At 37.1% G+C, this 15,000-nt stretch overlaps 2 protein-coding genes across 2 annotated transcripts in view; both read right to left on the bottom strand.

Moving 5' to 3' along the window:
- LOC149132442 (chitin synthase chs-2-like) overlaps positions 1–5,752 on the bottom strand; it is a 42,498-nt gene extending 36,746 nt beyond the window's left edge. Inside the window, exon 1 of the mRNA XM_089363599.1 lies at positions 5,636–5,752. The gene's annotated coding sequence lies outside the window, so the exon portion shown is untranslated. The remainder of the gene's footprint in view (positions 1–5,635) is intronic.
- The window catches only part of LOC106873739 (myosin-IIIb), a 177,470-nt gene continuing 167,985 nt past the window's right edge, over positions 5,516–15,000 (bottom strand). The window contains exon 18 of the mRNA XM_089363346.1: positions 5,516–5,578. Within this exon, the coding sequence (XP_089219472.1) occupies positions 5,516–5,578 (63 nt within the window). The remainder of the gene's footprint in view (positions 5,579–15,000) is intronic.

The raw sequence follows: 15,000 nt of genomic DNA, 5'->3' as shown, positions 1-15,000 counted from the left end.
AGACCGTTCACCACCTGTTGGATGCTGTCATAGGTGCCGCCGGCTCAACTCCGATCGACTGTTAATTTTCGGGTTGAAGCGGTGGATCAGCAGAGTCTCTTCTTACTTTCCTCGGTACGACAATGTTTCAAGCGAACTACAAAGCTCTTATACATACATACATACACACACAAACACGCACACATATATGGGTGTGGGGGATGGCGGTGTGTAGGTGTGTGTGTGAATTACACACACACACATAATAAACTAACAGTGATTTTTAAAAAAATATTATCCCATGGCCATAAAATGTGAACAGCAAGTCGGGTATAGGTGGATGGACTAAAAAGGTAAGAGGGTTCCTTCAGACCCAAGGCAGTGACCGAACCATTCTTGGAGGCCACGTAACAGTATTAAATCGACCGTTGAATTAATTCTACATTCAAAAGGAGAGAACAAAAAGAAAAGGAAAAGGAGTAAGACAATCCGCACCCTGCAATGGACTTTTAAGTTGTTTTGGGGTCTAAAAAATTCTCTCACACGACTCTGTTCACTCAGAGGTGAAGGTGCAGGAAACTTTCTCAAAGAGTCACTTGGTAGGGTTAACTGAAACTCGAATCACGAGATGGCAAGTGGACTTCTTCACAACACAACTATGGCTGTGTCTTGTTTGTTGATATAAGATACAACCTGTATGGGACTTCCTTTCGTAAGAGTTCTCAGAATAAGTAAAACAAAATGATTTAACAATAACGAAGTCAATCGGGCCTTTCCTTCATTGAAGTGGTCTATCTACACAAATATATACTTATTGATTCAGGAAGAGAAAAGGTTAATCAAGTATTTAAGGAAGGGTGGAATGGAAGGCGGACAAAAAAAATCCCCAAAGAATGCTGGCAATTGTATTCTTTTTTGAGTTTGTTTTACGAAATAAAACGGAATAAAATAACATAAATATACATATATTATCGTTTATAAAAGCATACATCACGTGTTCAAGCTCACGTTTGAAGTTATTGCAATGTGTGCATGTGGGGGGGGGGGGTCAATCAATTATTATTATTATTATTATTATTAACATTATTCCGCCGAGGTCGATTTGCCTTTCATCCTTTCGGGGTCGATTAAGTAAGTACCAGTTACACACTGGATCGATGTAATCGACTTAATCCCCTCCCCCACGCTACTCTTGTGACAAAAAATTTCAAATCATTATTATTATTAAGTCGGCGAGTTGGCAGACTAAATACTTAGCGATATTTCGCCCGTCGCTATGTTCTGAGTTCAAATTCCACCGAGGTCGACTTTACCTTTCATCCTTTTAGGGTCGATAAATTAAGTACCAGTTGAGTACTGGAGCCGATATAATCGACTTAAACCCCAGATTTCAGTGTTCTTAGGGCAGCTAGGATCGTTCTAAGGTTACTTGTAGCCTGATGTTAGAGTTTTTTTTCTAACTGTCTAATCTGTTGCGAGTATATGAAAATAATAATAATAATCCATTCTATTATAGGCACAAGGTCTGAATTTTTTTTTTTTGGTGGGGGGGGGGGATTAAAGGCAAAGTCAACCTCGGCGGATTTTGAACTCAGAACGGAGCGACAAGCGAGTTACCGTTAAGCATTTTGTCCGGCGCGCTAACGATTCTGCCAGCTCGCCGCCTTAATAGTAATAATAATAATTATTATTATTATTATAACAATAATTTTACTGTTATACACGATTCTTGCCTACTACTAGTCTTGGCAGCTGTTTTTTGTAACTAGTAGCTGACCGGAAGCATTTCACTCGTGTGAACTGACGAGTGGTGGTTCTTTAAATAATTCTGTAGAACACAAAGCGAAAAGCTTTGGTGAAACTGGTTGCCAAGAGGTTGACTAAAACACTAAAATTTGACCAATTGTCAATAACTCCTTCTATAAAACCTTTCGCTTCATGAGATCCGTCTTTGATAGGATTAGCGCCAGGCCTGGGTTCGGTGAAGCTCTGATCAATTTAGATCAATCAAGGTCGATCATTTTTGCTAGGTTGTTGGTCCTAATCATAACCTCTTTAGATCCCGTCTTCCCCCCACCCCCATCGTTACAATGCGCAACAATGTTTTTTTGGTGGTCAAATTACGCGGCCAGTTCTCGGAACGGTTCCTCAAAGTGCTCTCATCTCACCAACTTTCTTGTCATTTTCGTTTCTTTTGTGTTTTGGTGCTGAAACCATTCCCATGAAGACTGGAAACATTGAGAAGCAACCGTTCGAACGTGGAAACAAGAGAGTCGTGTCTACATACCCGACACTCTTATAGTGTCGGTCACACTGGAAAGCAAAGTGGGGCGAACAGTTCTGGACACACTTCAGGAGAATTGAAGCCGTTTTTTGAAGATTAGGGAAAATAAAAGGAAAAAAGAAAAATGACCACAGGATGTTGCTTCAGCATTTTCACCTTTGACCGATATTCAGATTTACTGTTTCCGGCTGTAGAATTAGAAACCTCGGTATTGTGGTTTGGAGCTATCTATAACGGATTACTTGTGCAACTATGTATCGCTAACAACAAGAGCAGCAACAACAACGCCATGATAACCATCGTAGTCGTCATTATCATCGTCATCATTAAGCTAAACAAAAACAACAACAACAACAACAGCTCTAGTTAATACAAACAAGCTCCTGTCTGAAGACTTTCTAATACAAATAACGGGACATTTTTTTTCTCTTGAATTTCAATACTTTTTATTGAAATTTTATTCTAACACATACATGTACACACACACAAATGCACACATACACAAGCATACGTAGTCACACACACACACACACACACACAATCCATATGAATAAAATGAAAACCAGTTTATTACCCCCCCCCCCCACCTCCTCTCTTCTCTCCTTAGTTCTTTCTGTCTTTATCTCCTCTGCTCGCTCTTTGTGTCATTACTCTATCGCCGCTTCTCTTTATGCTCGCCTTTCTCTCTCCCTCCCTCCCTCTCTCTCTCTCTGTTACTTTCTTTTAAATTCACCAAAGAAATGTAGAACCAGACGGGAACTGGCCAACAAGAGCTGATAATCAAAGAAAGTATTTGACGATCAGCAGGGTGAATGGTCTGCTACTGCAAATGGTAGACAAATGTGGCACGGAGTACATTCGCTCGCTATTCATCATAGTCTTATAACCTCCTCCTCCTCCTTTTCTTCACTCCCCTCTTCTTCTCTCACTCTCTCTTGCTCTTCGCGTACTTTCGTCAATCGATCACATGACAGCCCATAGTTCACACAGCAACACATACGTGCATAGACATACGCACACAAAAATATAATAGCTACAAATACATGTGTGTGTGTGTGTGTGTGTGTGTGTTTGTGTGGATGTAGGTAGCGGGGAGAGGCTTAGATTCGACTTATTACAAACGATTTACCAAACTAACGTAACTGACTGACTTCATCAGCAGAACGGTTGGTGGTGTGTTGTGTGTGTGTGTGATGGGGGATACCTGCAATACCACAAGTCTGGTGAAATCGCCTGAACCCAGTGCTATTACCTAAGTCTCACCCATTGACAAATAACACCACATATAATATATGATATATCTATATCTATATATATATATATATATATACATATATATATATATATATATACATATATATATATATATACATATATATATATATACATACATATATATATATATACATATATATACATATATATATATATACATATATATATATATACATATATATATATATACATATATATATATATATATATATATATAGATATATACAGATATATTTTTTATTTTATTTATTTTTTTATTTTAATTTATCTAGTTTCAGCTCACGACCTGTGGCCATGCTGGGGCACCACCATTTGGTGTTGCTACATAATATTACTTCACGAATGGTTTTTAAGAATTGACATTTGGTGCATGAGAGCGTTTGATGCAGCTGCACTCATCTGCACCTCCTGCCGCGAAGTTGGTTTATCGGGGACACTTGACAAGAAAAGGTCTAACGTTACTTTGAAGACGCCTACATCCACCCCAGGCAGGTCTCAGGTCCTTCAGGAGGATATTGAAGAGCTGTGGAATATATATATATATATATATATATATATATATATATACACACACACACACACAAATGCATATGGAATAACAAAATAAACAAAAATAAGTGCATACGTGGTTGAGTTGTTAAGAAGTTTTCTTCTCAACCACGCAATTCCGGGTACGATCCTGTTTCACAACAAGTTTGTCAAGTCTTTTAAGATATGACTTCAATATATATTTATATACATACATGCAAGGACTCGCATATATGTATATGGATACATTTGATACACTGACAAATACACACACACTCACACACATGCATCTGCACTCCCAACAACTTCCGACTGACTTATGCAATTTTACGTCATTAAAATTGTATTCAGAAATCATTTTTTTACATTGAAGTCATATCTTAAAAGACTTGACAAACTTGTTGTGAAACAGGATCGTACCTGGAACTGCGTGGTTGAGAAGGAAACTTCTTAACAACTCAACCACGCATGCACTTATTTTTGTTTATTTTATTATTCCATCTCGCTTTGAAGTTTTTCGTTAGAATTCCTTAATTACGTCACAGACCTTGGTAATGAATTCCATTGCTCTTTAAGAATGTCTTCATATTTTGTATGCGTCCGCATATATATACATACATGTATACACACACACACATATATATATATATATTTACATACAAAACACACATATATATATACATACACATGCATATATATAATATATGTATGTACGTGCATAAATATATATATGCGCGCACGCGTCTATGCGTGCATGTGCATATATATATGTATACATATCTATCTATCTATATATGAGTGTGTGTGTGTGTCTGCGTGTACTTATGCATACGTATGTGTGTATGTGTGTATAGATGTGTGTGTGTGTGTGTTTAGGCACAACCGTGGCAACGTAATTAAGAGGTTCTCGTAACATCGTGTTTTCGGTTTAGTCCCGGGGGCCGCACCTTGCTCAAATGTCTTCTACTATCGGCTCGGACCGATAGATCCCTTCTGGGTGAATTTGATAAATAGAAACTGTGTGGAAACCTGCCGAATACACATACGTTTATGTGAGTGTGTCTCTCGTCTGTGTTTGTCACCACACGGCTTGATGACCAGTTTTGGTTTGCGTACGTCCATTTAGCCCAGGGGCTCAGCAAAAGTAACATGTAGGAGAGAATGCCACGCTTATAATAAGAACTGCGGTTAATCGGTTCGACTAACTCTATATGGCAGTGCTCCAGCATGGTCGCAGTCCCGTGATTGAATCGAGTGAAAGAACACACACACATACACACACTTATAAATAGACATGCGTACGTACATATTGTATATTAATATGTATATGTGAGTATCTGTTTCTATGTAACTCAGAGTAACGAATTGTGTCTCTCTAGGTTAAAAATGCAACAAAGTGATTTGATAAGTAAAGATCGATGAAATAATAAGTTGTTAAGTGGAACTGATCTACCGACTAACACTCCCTGAAAACAGTGCCCCAGTATGGCCGTAGTACAACGAGTGAAACAACTGGAAGAATAAAACAATACAGAAATAATAGAATAAGAATGAAACAGATGTTATTACCTTCGTTTCTCCTATAGAATACTCTTCAAGCTTGACATCTTTGGCAATTTTGGCACAGTTTGGTGCCGTCGCTTCAACTTTGGCCAGCGAAGGGAACGTTAATATCTTGTATCTGAAAGATAAACAGTATATATTCCAGGTTCAATTCAGACCAGTGTTTGTGGTATAGTTGTAGCTTGAATAAGAATTGACAAGCGAAGATTCAATTCTCAAATTACACACACACACACACACACACACACACACACACATATATATATATATATATATATATATATATATATATATACGACGGGCTTCTTTCAGTTTCCGTCTACCAAATCTACTATAGTTGAAGACACTTGCTCAAGGTGCCACGCAGTGGGACTGAACCCGGAACCATGTGGTTGGTAAGCAAGCAACTTACCACACAGCCACTCCTGCGCCTATATATATATATATATATATATATATATATATATATATATATATATATATAAGTATGCATAGCCTTTTTATTATAGGCACAAGGCCTGAAGTTTGTGGGGAGAGAGTGAGTCGATTACATCGACCCCAGTACTCAGCTGGTACTTCTTTTATCGACTCCGAAGGATGAAAGGCAAAGTCGACCTCAGCGGAATTTGAGTTCAAAGTATAAAGACGGACGACATGCCGTTAAGCACTTTGTCCAACATCCATTTGTCCGTTAACCATTTTGTCTACTTTGAAATCTATGTTCTACAATCTTCAATTTCCGTCCGACTTTTGGTATAAACATCATCATATCTTCTATTAATTTAATGCATTTTCATGTGACGCGAAGCACATATCTATCTGTCTATCTATCTATCTATCTTATCCATCTATCCATCTATCTATGCATATGCATGCAGTCATAATACATACTAAAACAAGCACATACATAGCGAGTGAGTGAATGAGTGAGAGAAGGGGTGTGAAAGAAAGTGAGAGAGAGAGAGAGAGAGAAAGAGAGAGAGAGCGGTAGACAGACAAAGTACATGAGAGATCGCGATAAGAGATAAATTAGATCGACGAACAATGGGTGAAAGATTTGAAGGTTGTTCATTCTTTCAAGATAAAAGACGGAAGAGGAGTTTGTGAATCAGAAAGTTTGTCATTGATTCGTCTGAGTGAACGAAAGAAAAGAGCACGAAAAGACCCGAGACCAGCAGATTCTATTATATTTAACAACAACGTCAACAAAACGTTTAAACAGTTACGCACTATTTTCAATTGAAGTCAATGAAGAATTCTCAGTCTCTTGTAAGAGGATGAGAATTATATATTTACTCGATTATATACTGTGACAAAATTAGGTGACGTTGAAAAAAAAAAACCCTTCTAGTATAATGAATGTTTTTCATGAAAGGTAAAATAACCTGTTAGCCAGAAATGTAAGCCATTGAATTAATTTATTTTGTTGGCTCCAATACAGGATCGAAGAGCCGACCGAACAATGTAGAACCAGACACACAGAGGAACAAACACAAAACATAAAAACCATACACGTACAATGACACAACATCTTCAATTAACAACATAACGATATTGGATACTGTGCGGCATGTAATAATCCTTCCTAATGTAGACATAAGTCAATCACATCGACCCCAGTACTTGACTGGTATTTAATTTATCGACTCCGAAAAGATGAAAAGCAAAGTCGACCTAGTCGGAATTTGAACTCAGAACGTAGCGACGGGCGAAATACCGTTAAGCGTTTTGCCCGGCGCACTAACGATTCTGCAAATCGACGCTTTATCATTATTATGATGATGATGATGATTATAGATGCTTGTCTTTTCAGAAATGAAATACCTTGGTGTGTCTGACCTTATTGACCAAGAAAATATTCAGAATGGATTGAACTCCGAGATCGAATTCCAATCAGGTTATTGTGTTTATATTCTCATGTAAACCTGAAAAGAGTGAAAAACCGAGAAACACCCCAACCCGTCCTTAAAAAGTTCTCGTAATTATTACACACCCAGAGACACGCGAGTTGCGAGCCAACAAAGGACCACGGCGCAGCTGGAGTCCAACTACATAATTTTTAATCGACCTTAAACCATCACCACCTACTCAACTATTAAGACAGACGAAATACCGATTTCTTTACTAGGCATAAATCCCTAAACATAGATGGGGACACCACAAGGACAGACAAGACCACAGTGGGGAGAAAAAACATAAAACGAATGTAAATGAAATGAAAGTTATATCAAAATGAAAAAACGAAAATGGACGCATGGGCCCCCACTCCCATGCAGTGCCATTTGAACCGTTATATGTATTATCTACAATTGTTCTTTTTTTTTCCTTTAATTCCATACTTTTTTTTGTCTTTAGTAGAACTTCATTAGTGGTTCGATATCTCTCAAATCCACCACTGGTGGCGACTCTTTAAATTCCACCTCTACTCCTGGCGGGTCAATGCTATCTCCACACATCTCTTTCAACTTTCTGTAGTTTTCTTCTTCAATCAATATTGCCTTCATATCCTCTGCGTAGACGTATGAAGGCACGAAAAAACAAAACGAAAAACGAAACACTGAAATTGAGCAAAGCATTCAGTCTCACACCCACCCATGTACCCACACACGCATTCACAGACAGACACATATGTTTATATATATATATGTATAACACCTCACCAAAAGGAGTAGAAAATCAGATGTTCATATATCTTCTTTTTCAACCTAATACATTTGAACCTCTCTTTTTTTTTTTCAGCGCAAATCATAATTACCTAATTAGTTCATTTCATTATCTATGTAAACACAGTTTCGTCTGCCACGCTCTATGTTTGAACTCTCCCTCTCTTTCACGCTCATTTATTCATTCATTTATTCATTAATTTATCTAATTTTGTCACAGATTGGCTGACCGAAAACTCCTGGTTATAGCTCTAGTTAAGAATTTCAAATGCTCAATTCTATCTCGTTATTATAATATTCTCCCACATCGGCAGCCTGAGTTTTTGCTGTTTCGCGGTACGCCAGCCCTTCTCAAAGAGAAGGAAAGAAAAGATGTGTGTGTGTGTGTGAGAGAGAGAAAGAGAGAGAGAGAGAGAGAGAGAGAGAGAGAGAAAAGTGTTGTATAGTATATAGGAAACTTGGGCAGAGCCGTCATTCGGGTTGGGCAGGATTCAGATGTAATAGAGGCAACGTTTTATGTGACAGAGCTGCATGTAACAACTAGGTTGTATGATGTTTAAGAGAGTTCTAGACAACCCTGCCCATCTATGACATATCTGTGGCCTTGTGCCTTTGTCAGAGCAAAAAAAAAAACATTAAAAGAAATTATTATTATTATTATTATTGCGTCCTTGTGACAAATAAGTTTTATGCGCGTTGCGGAGCAAAGAATTCGATAAAATTGCAGCTAATAATAAGTGTTTTCATTCAATTAAGCTGTTAATATTTTTATGTGAGGGCAGCATGACTGCCTCACCTTCTCCTCCATTGTTGGTTCTTTTCTACACATCTGTTATTCCACGTGATTTAAAGTATCTAAATACATTAGACACACATAAATGCTGACCATTTCCAAGCGCTCTGGTTTGAAGTAAGTCCGCACAAAATGAAGGACTATTGCTGCAATCCTGGAGTCACAGTCGGAAATGATCAGTGCGTGGGAATGCACATGAGTAATGGTGCAGCAGCGTTCTGAGTGCATTTTATTAACATGGGTAACAGTGAGCAAGAGATTAGGTTGATCGGAGTCTGAGATCAATAAGAAAAAGCAGAAAAAAATGGAACCATGGTGTTTCTGTCGAAAACATTTATTCGCTATCATTAGAACCACTGCTCCTAATTATGGTTGCTACAAGGCTTCAATCTAACAGCGGAGTTCGAAGCAATCCAACACTTTTGTACTTAGAAGGTTGCTTCAGTGCAACAGAATAGATACTGGAGCAGGCTACAAAAATTGAAGATCTGCTCCCTACAACGAGGGCGCAGTAGATATGGAGTGATATCTATCTATCTATCTATCTGCCTACTTATATACCTACCTATCTATTTATCTATCTGTCTGTCTGTCTCTCTATGCCTTGATGGATGTCTTTCTATCCATGAACATGTATATCAAATATATTATACATATGTATGCATAAATACAGATATACAGGCACGCACACACACACATTATCTCTCTCCCCCTCTCTCTCTCTGTATGTATATATATATATATATATATATATAAAGATGTATACATGCTTGTGTTTGTGTGTGGGCTTGTACGTGTGTATGTATGATGTCATTTAACATTATAAATCATAAAATATAATAATATATTTTAAATGTAATAAATTTTATATATATATATATATATATATATATATATATATACAATAGTTGTGAATCATATACAAAACGACTGAGAAAAAGTAAGAAGGTAAGGCAGCCACACCGCTCTCATAAAAATATTATTGGTTTAAGTGAATGGAAAAGTGTGTTATAAACTGCAATTTTATTGAATACTTTTCAGTGAAATGCAAAGACAGCTTATTGCATCGCAAGGACGAAAAGCCGAGAGGAGAATATCAAAGGCACGATATACAACACACGAAAATGATCAAAAGAAAATCAACAGCAATAAATATAGCAAAAATTATAAAAATAGAATTAAGAAATAAAAAAAAATCAACCAGATAAGGGAAAATATTCGATTAAGAGTTATTTGGGGAAAGCACCGCACCAAATATTCCGATTTATTCTGCCGACTACAAAGCATCGAAAGATCCGTCTCCTCCAGTTTCTATCTTACTCACAGTAGGCTTATTCAAGCTCACTAGTATTGCCTCTCTCATCCACTATAAGTACACTAGAAGGCAGTGCCTTCCTCCTGAAATGGTGGTACTTGAGGCCTTGCCCAGATTAGAAAATACCTGTCTTCAAAACTTTGAGACGACTCCACCAAACAACCCCTTTCGCCACCGCCATCATCAAGCAGGTCAAAATTTGCCTCTCTTTCCTGTTAAAAGAAGGAAGCACATCGACCTACGCTCAGGTTCAACGGAGAGCCGGGTTCGCTCCCCACGAACCAAGTCCACAAGATACTAATGAACGGACACTGGGTGACGGTGGGTAGACCCGGTTTTGGGCTTCTATGCTATGTTTTGGCGCATATACTTTAACACAGACAACCCAACCTTCATGTTTGGTGTTGAAGAAATGGCGATTCTCGCCGCTGGTCCGTCGTCTGTGTCGTCTCTTCTCACTGCACCTTTCTCACTCACTATTTTCTTTTCTAATCTGATGTTCTTCGTAGCTAACTCTTCTAAAACCAACAGAAACTCCTCTGATTTTCCTTTTTTGTGAAAGCCAAATAATAATAATAATAATGGTTTCAACTCTTGCCACAAAGCCAGCGATTTCGAGAGAGGGTGGGGGGCAAATCGATTACATCGACTCTAGGTCTCAATTGATACTTATTTTATCGATTTCTAGAGGATGGAGGGCAAGGTTAGCCTCTGCGTGATTTGAATTTAGAACGTAACGACGGACGAAAACAACAACAACAACAGCAGCTGCAACTACAACAACAACATCAACAACAATAATAGATGCCCTAATGCAGTACCAGGAACTAGCTCTCATGGCTTCTGATCTTAATTGATTGGAAGTGTTATCAAATACATTCTTTTGTCTTAGTATAAAAGATGGGCGACAACAGATATTTTGCTCAGTACCAGATATTTACTTGTCAGTTGCTTGAATTTAACCAGGTAAGCATGTCCCTTAGTGGTTGGAGATATGTGCATCTCTGATCACGAGCAGAAGTAGTAGGTGGGGCATCAAGCCATGTGTTCAGAGGAATTCTTTAGGGTTTGGATAATTCACCTTTGGAAACATGGCTGTTTCGTCCAACATCCTTAACCTTTATTCAGGGACTTTTTGAGTGGGATGGGCGACTCGACCTGAATAAAATTCTAACTGGGCTCCACTTGCAAGGTCATGCGCTGTTTACCTTGACATGAGAGCACCATGTTGCACACTTGTAATTGTGATGCATGCGCCTGATGTACCCTTATCTGAAGGGCAGTTACGATGGGTATATTGAACTTCGTATAGTTTTGCTCCAGTGTCACTTTGATGGCATCCGCTGTTCTCTCACTCAATAATAATAATAATAATAATAATAATAATATGTAACAAGTTTGAATTGGAAAGAGTTAAGAGCTCTTGGGACTTCATGATTCAGTATGATCATAGAATCAAAGATTGGAAATTTGATACTGCACAAGTAAAATAGAAAGAAAAGTCATGTCTGATCATAGACATTGCTTGACCCGGTGACCGCAAAATTGGAAAGAAAGCGGGGGGGGGGGGGGGACCGACGTGATATTAAAGCTTCGAGGAAAGAAATCAAAACAGTGTGGTCAATAAAAAGAGTGCATTTTGTTGAAATAATTGTTGGTGTCCTATGTACAGTGAAAAAAAAATCTGATTAGATAAGTTAGGAATAAAATCAGAACATATCCAGAATTCCTTGGCAGTGCAAGGAATCTCTGCAAAGTTCTCTCGAAACTTGAATGGAGAATACCATCGCAGTTCACGGGCATTGAACTGCGGGTACAATAATGACATCTCCAGCAATAAGTTGAGTATGTTAGATAATAATAATAATGAAAATAGCACCTACAAAAATCAGCTTAGCTTGGAACTGCAAAAATTCTTCAAGCATGACCAGTAAACAAGTGTCACCTTAGTCTGGTGGCTGTGGATAGCTGACACTTTCCATCATACCCAGCAAAATAGGCTTGAGTTTTCATATAATAATAATAATAATATTTAATTTAGACACAAGGACAGCTAGCCATTTTGAGCGGTTTCATTTGCCAATAGTATCGACCTTCAATATTCAATTTGTACTTTATTCCAATCAAACTCGGAGAAATGAAATGTGAAGTTGATTAGTCACGTCGCTATTTGAACTCAGAACATAAAGAATTTGAAGAAATACCGTAAAGCATTTTTCTCGACGCCTTAATGATTCTATCAAACCGCCGCCTTTATAACAGTAACAATTATTCTAACAATGGCAAAGAGAAATGAACCAGTATTTTCTCAAGGACAATTGTCTGTCGATATTTCTAGAACATGTCCACTCCATGACAAACATAAGAGATCACAACTTACAAGGTAGAAGTGAATGTGGGTAAAAAAGAACATAATTTTCAAAGGAAGCCTTTGTTGGTCGTGGTGGTGATGTTGGTGTTAGTTTAGTGGTAGTAGTCATAGTGTTAGTACAGGTTTTAGTGGTTGTGGTATTGGTGGTAGTGGGGCTGATGATGGTGATGTCGGTAGTGGTGGTGCTTAGAGGGAAATAAAAATCAATCAATAAATATATAGAATCTTTGGTTCGCCTCTCGATCGGTTTCTTTGAGGAATCAAGGAGACAAAGATGTCGATAAAAGTTTAAAACAAAGTTTAGAAGAGGTGGGCATGTGGCATGCCGCGTGAGTTGTGTCTCCACAACGGCAGCATAACAACAACAATAGCAATAACAACATCAAAAGCGAAAAAGCATCATAATTATCATTATCATCAACAGTATGACTAAGAAAAGCAAAAGAGAACAACTAAAAGAGCAACAAGGACAAAGGGAAAAACAAGAGCGGAGGAGGAGGGGGAGGAGGGGGAGGACATCTGCAAATACACGAAAACAATTGAGACGTTTTGTTTCCGTTATTTTGTAGTGAAAGAAATTAGAAAACAGGTTTGGAACCCGGAGCGCCAAGTTTGTGGGAATTTTGTTCACGAACATGCGCACATTAACACAATCACACACACACACACACAATATATATATATATATATATATATATATATATATATATATATATATATAAGTCAATGTGTGTGTGTGTATGCGTCTACTTTATCATTCCTCTTATTAGTATCTCATTTCCACTATCCCCCTCTCACTCCCTCTCTCTCTTCTACTTTTTCCTTTTCTCTCAATTGAGGCTCTTCTCTGTCTCTCACACTGAAATAACGTATATATATATATATATATATATATATACAGGTTTAGCCAAAAGTCACCTGACAGTAAATCAAAACCCATTTAATTCCAAGATTAAAACAAAAAAATATTTTGTACGAGTCTTCGCTAATAAATAGACAAATGTTGAAAAAAAAAAAATGAATTTTAACTCAGAGCATTCAATTATTAAACATTTATAATTGGAATGAATAAAAGAAATTGAGTATTAAGTATTTATGGAATTTTGATTTACTGTCGGGTGAATTTTGGCCAATTCTGTATATATGTATGTATATATATATATATATATATATATATATATATATGTGTGTGTGTGTGTGTTTGTTTATATATATACGGTTATATATATATATATATATATATATATATATATATATATATATATATATATATATATATATATATATATATATATATATGTATATATATATATATATATATATATATATATATATATATATATATATATATATATATATATATATATATGCATGTGTGTGTGTGTGTGTGCTCTTTTTTGACTCATGACCAATTGTGAACATTGTTAAAACTTTACAAAAAAACAGAACCAACCAAGAATATGTTAGTAACATTCCATTCTTACTCGATTTGCGATTTATGCAATCCTCAATCTTGATACTGACCCCTTCACTCATTCTACCCTACATTCCAGCCCCTAAGCTATTACGCAACATCACTCTCCTTTGCTCTCGTTCATCAACTGCCCACGACTTCCTTCAGCAACGACCCAAATAGGTCTTCCTCTATCTTGTCGATTGACCTTCTAAAAGTAACAGTTAAATCTTTCTCAAATCATATTCTACTGAGTAAAGGAAAGGACGTACACACACATACATAAATGGAGATGGTCATGACTGGAGCGACTATGCTCGTATCGTGTCTTCTCGATGAGCTCTAAATAACAAAATTAACACCCACAAAAACAGCACCGCCGCCAACAACACCAAGAACAATAAAAACAACATCATTATAGACTAATTAGGCGCTATTTAATTGCATGTCCTGCTGATGACAAAAATTAAAGATGGAAAATTCAGGCAACAAAGAGCATGGAAAAGTGCAACGAATGGCGACTGGGAGTAGAATGGAGGAGAAAACGCTGTTGGTTGATTCTGTTTGCCTTGAAAGTGGGAAATTTTAAGATTTTCTGTTACTATCTACCTGGAAATGAGGACACAAACATACGCACACATTTATATAATATACATATATACGTTTTTTATATACACATGTATACACACAAGATTTATATATAAATATACACGCATATATACACGTATAGAAAATGATTGAGATTCAGTTGAATATACATGTATATATATATATAT

Source organism: Octopus bimaculoides, chromosome 15, assembly GCF_046866305.1.
Source record: "Octopus bimaculoides isolate indiv1 chromosome 15, ASM4686630v1, whole genome shotgun sequence".
Classification (NCBI taxonomy): domain Eukaryota; kingdom Metazoa; phylum Mollusca; class Cephalopoda; order Octopoda; family Octopodidae; genus Octopus; species Octopus bimaculoides.
The sequence above is the reverse complement of the archived record's forward strand: the minus strand, read 5'-3'. Positions and strand labels throughout refer to the sequence as shown.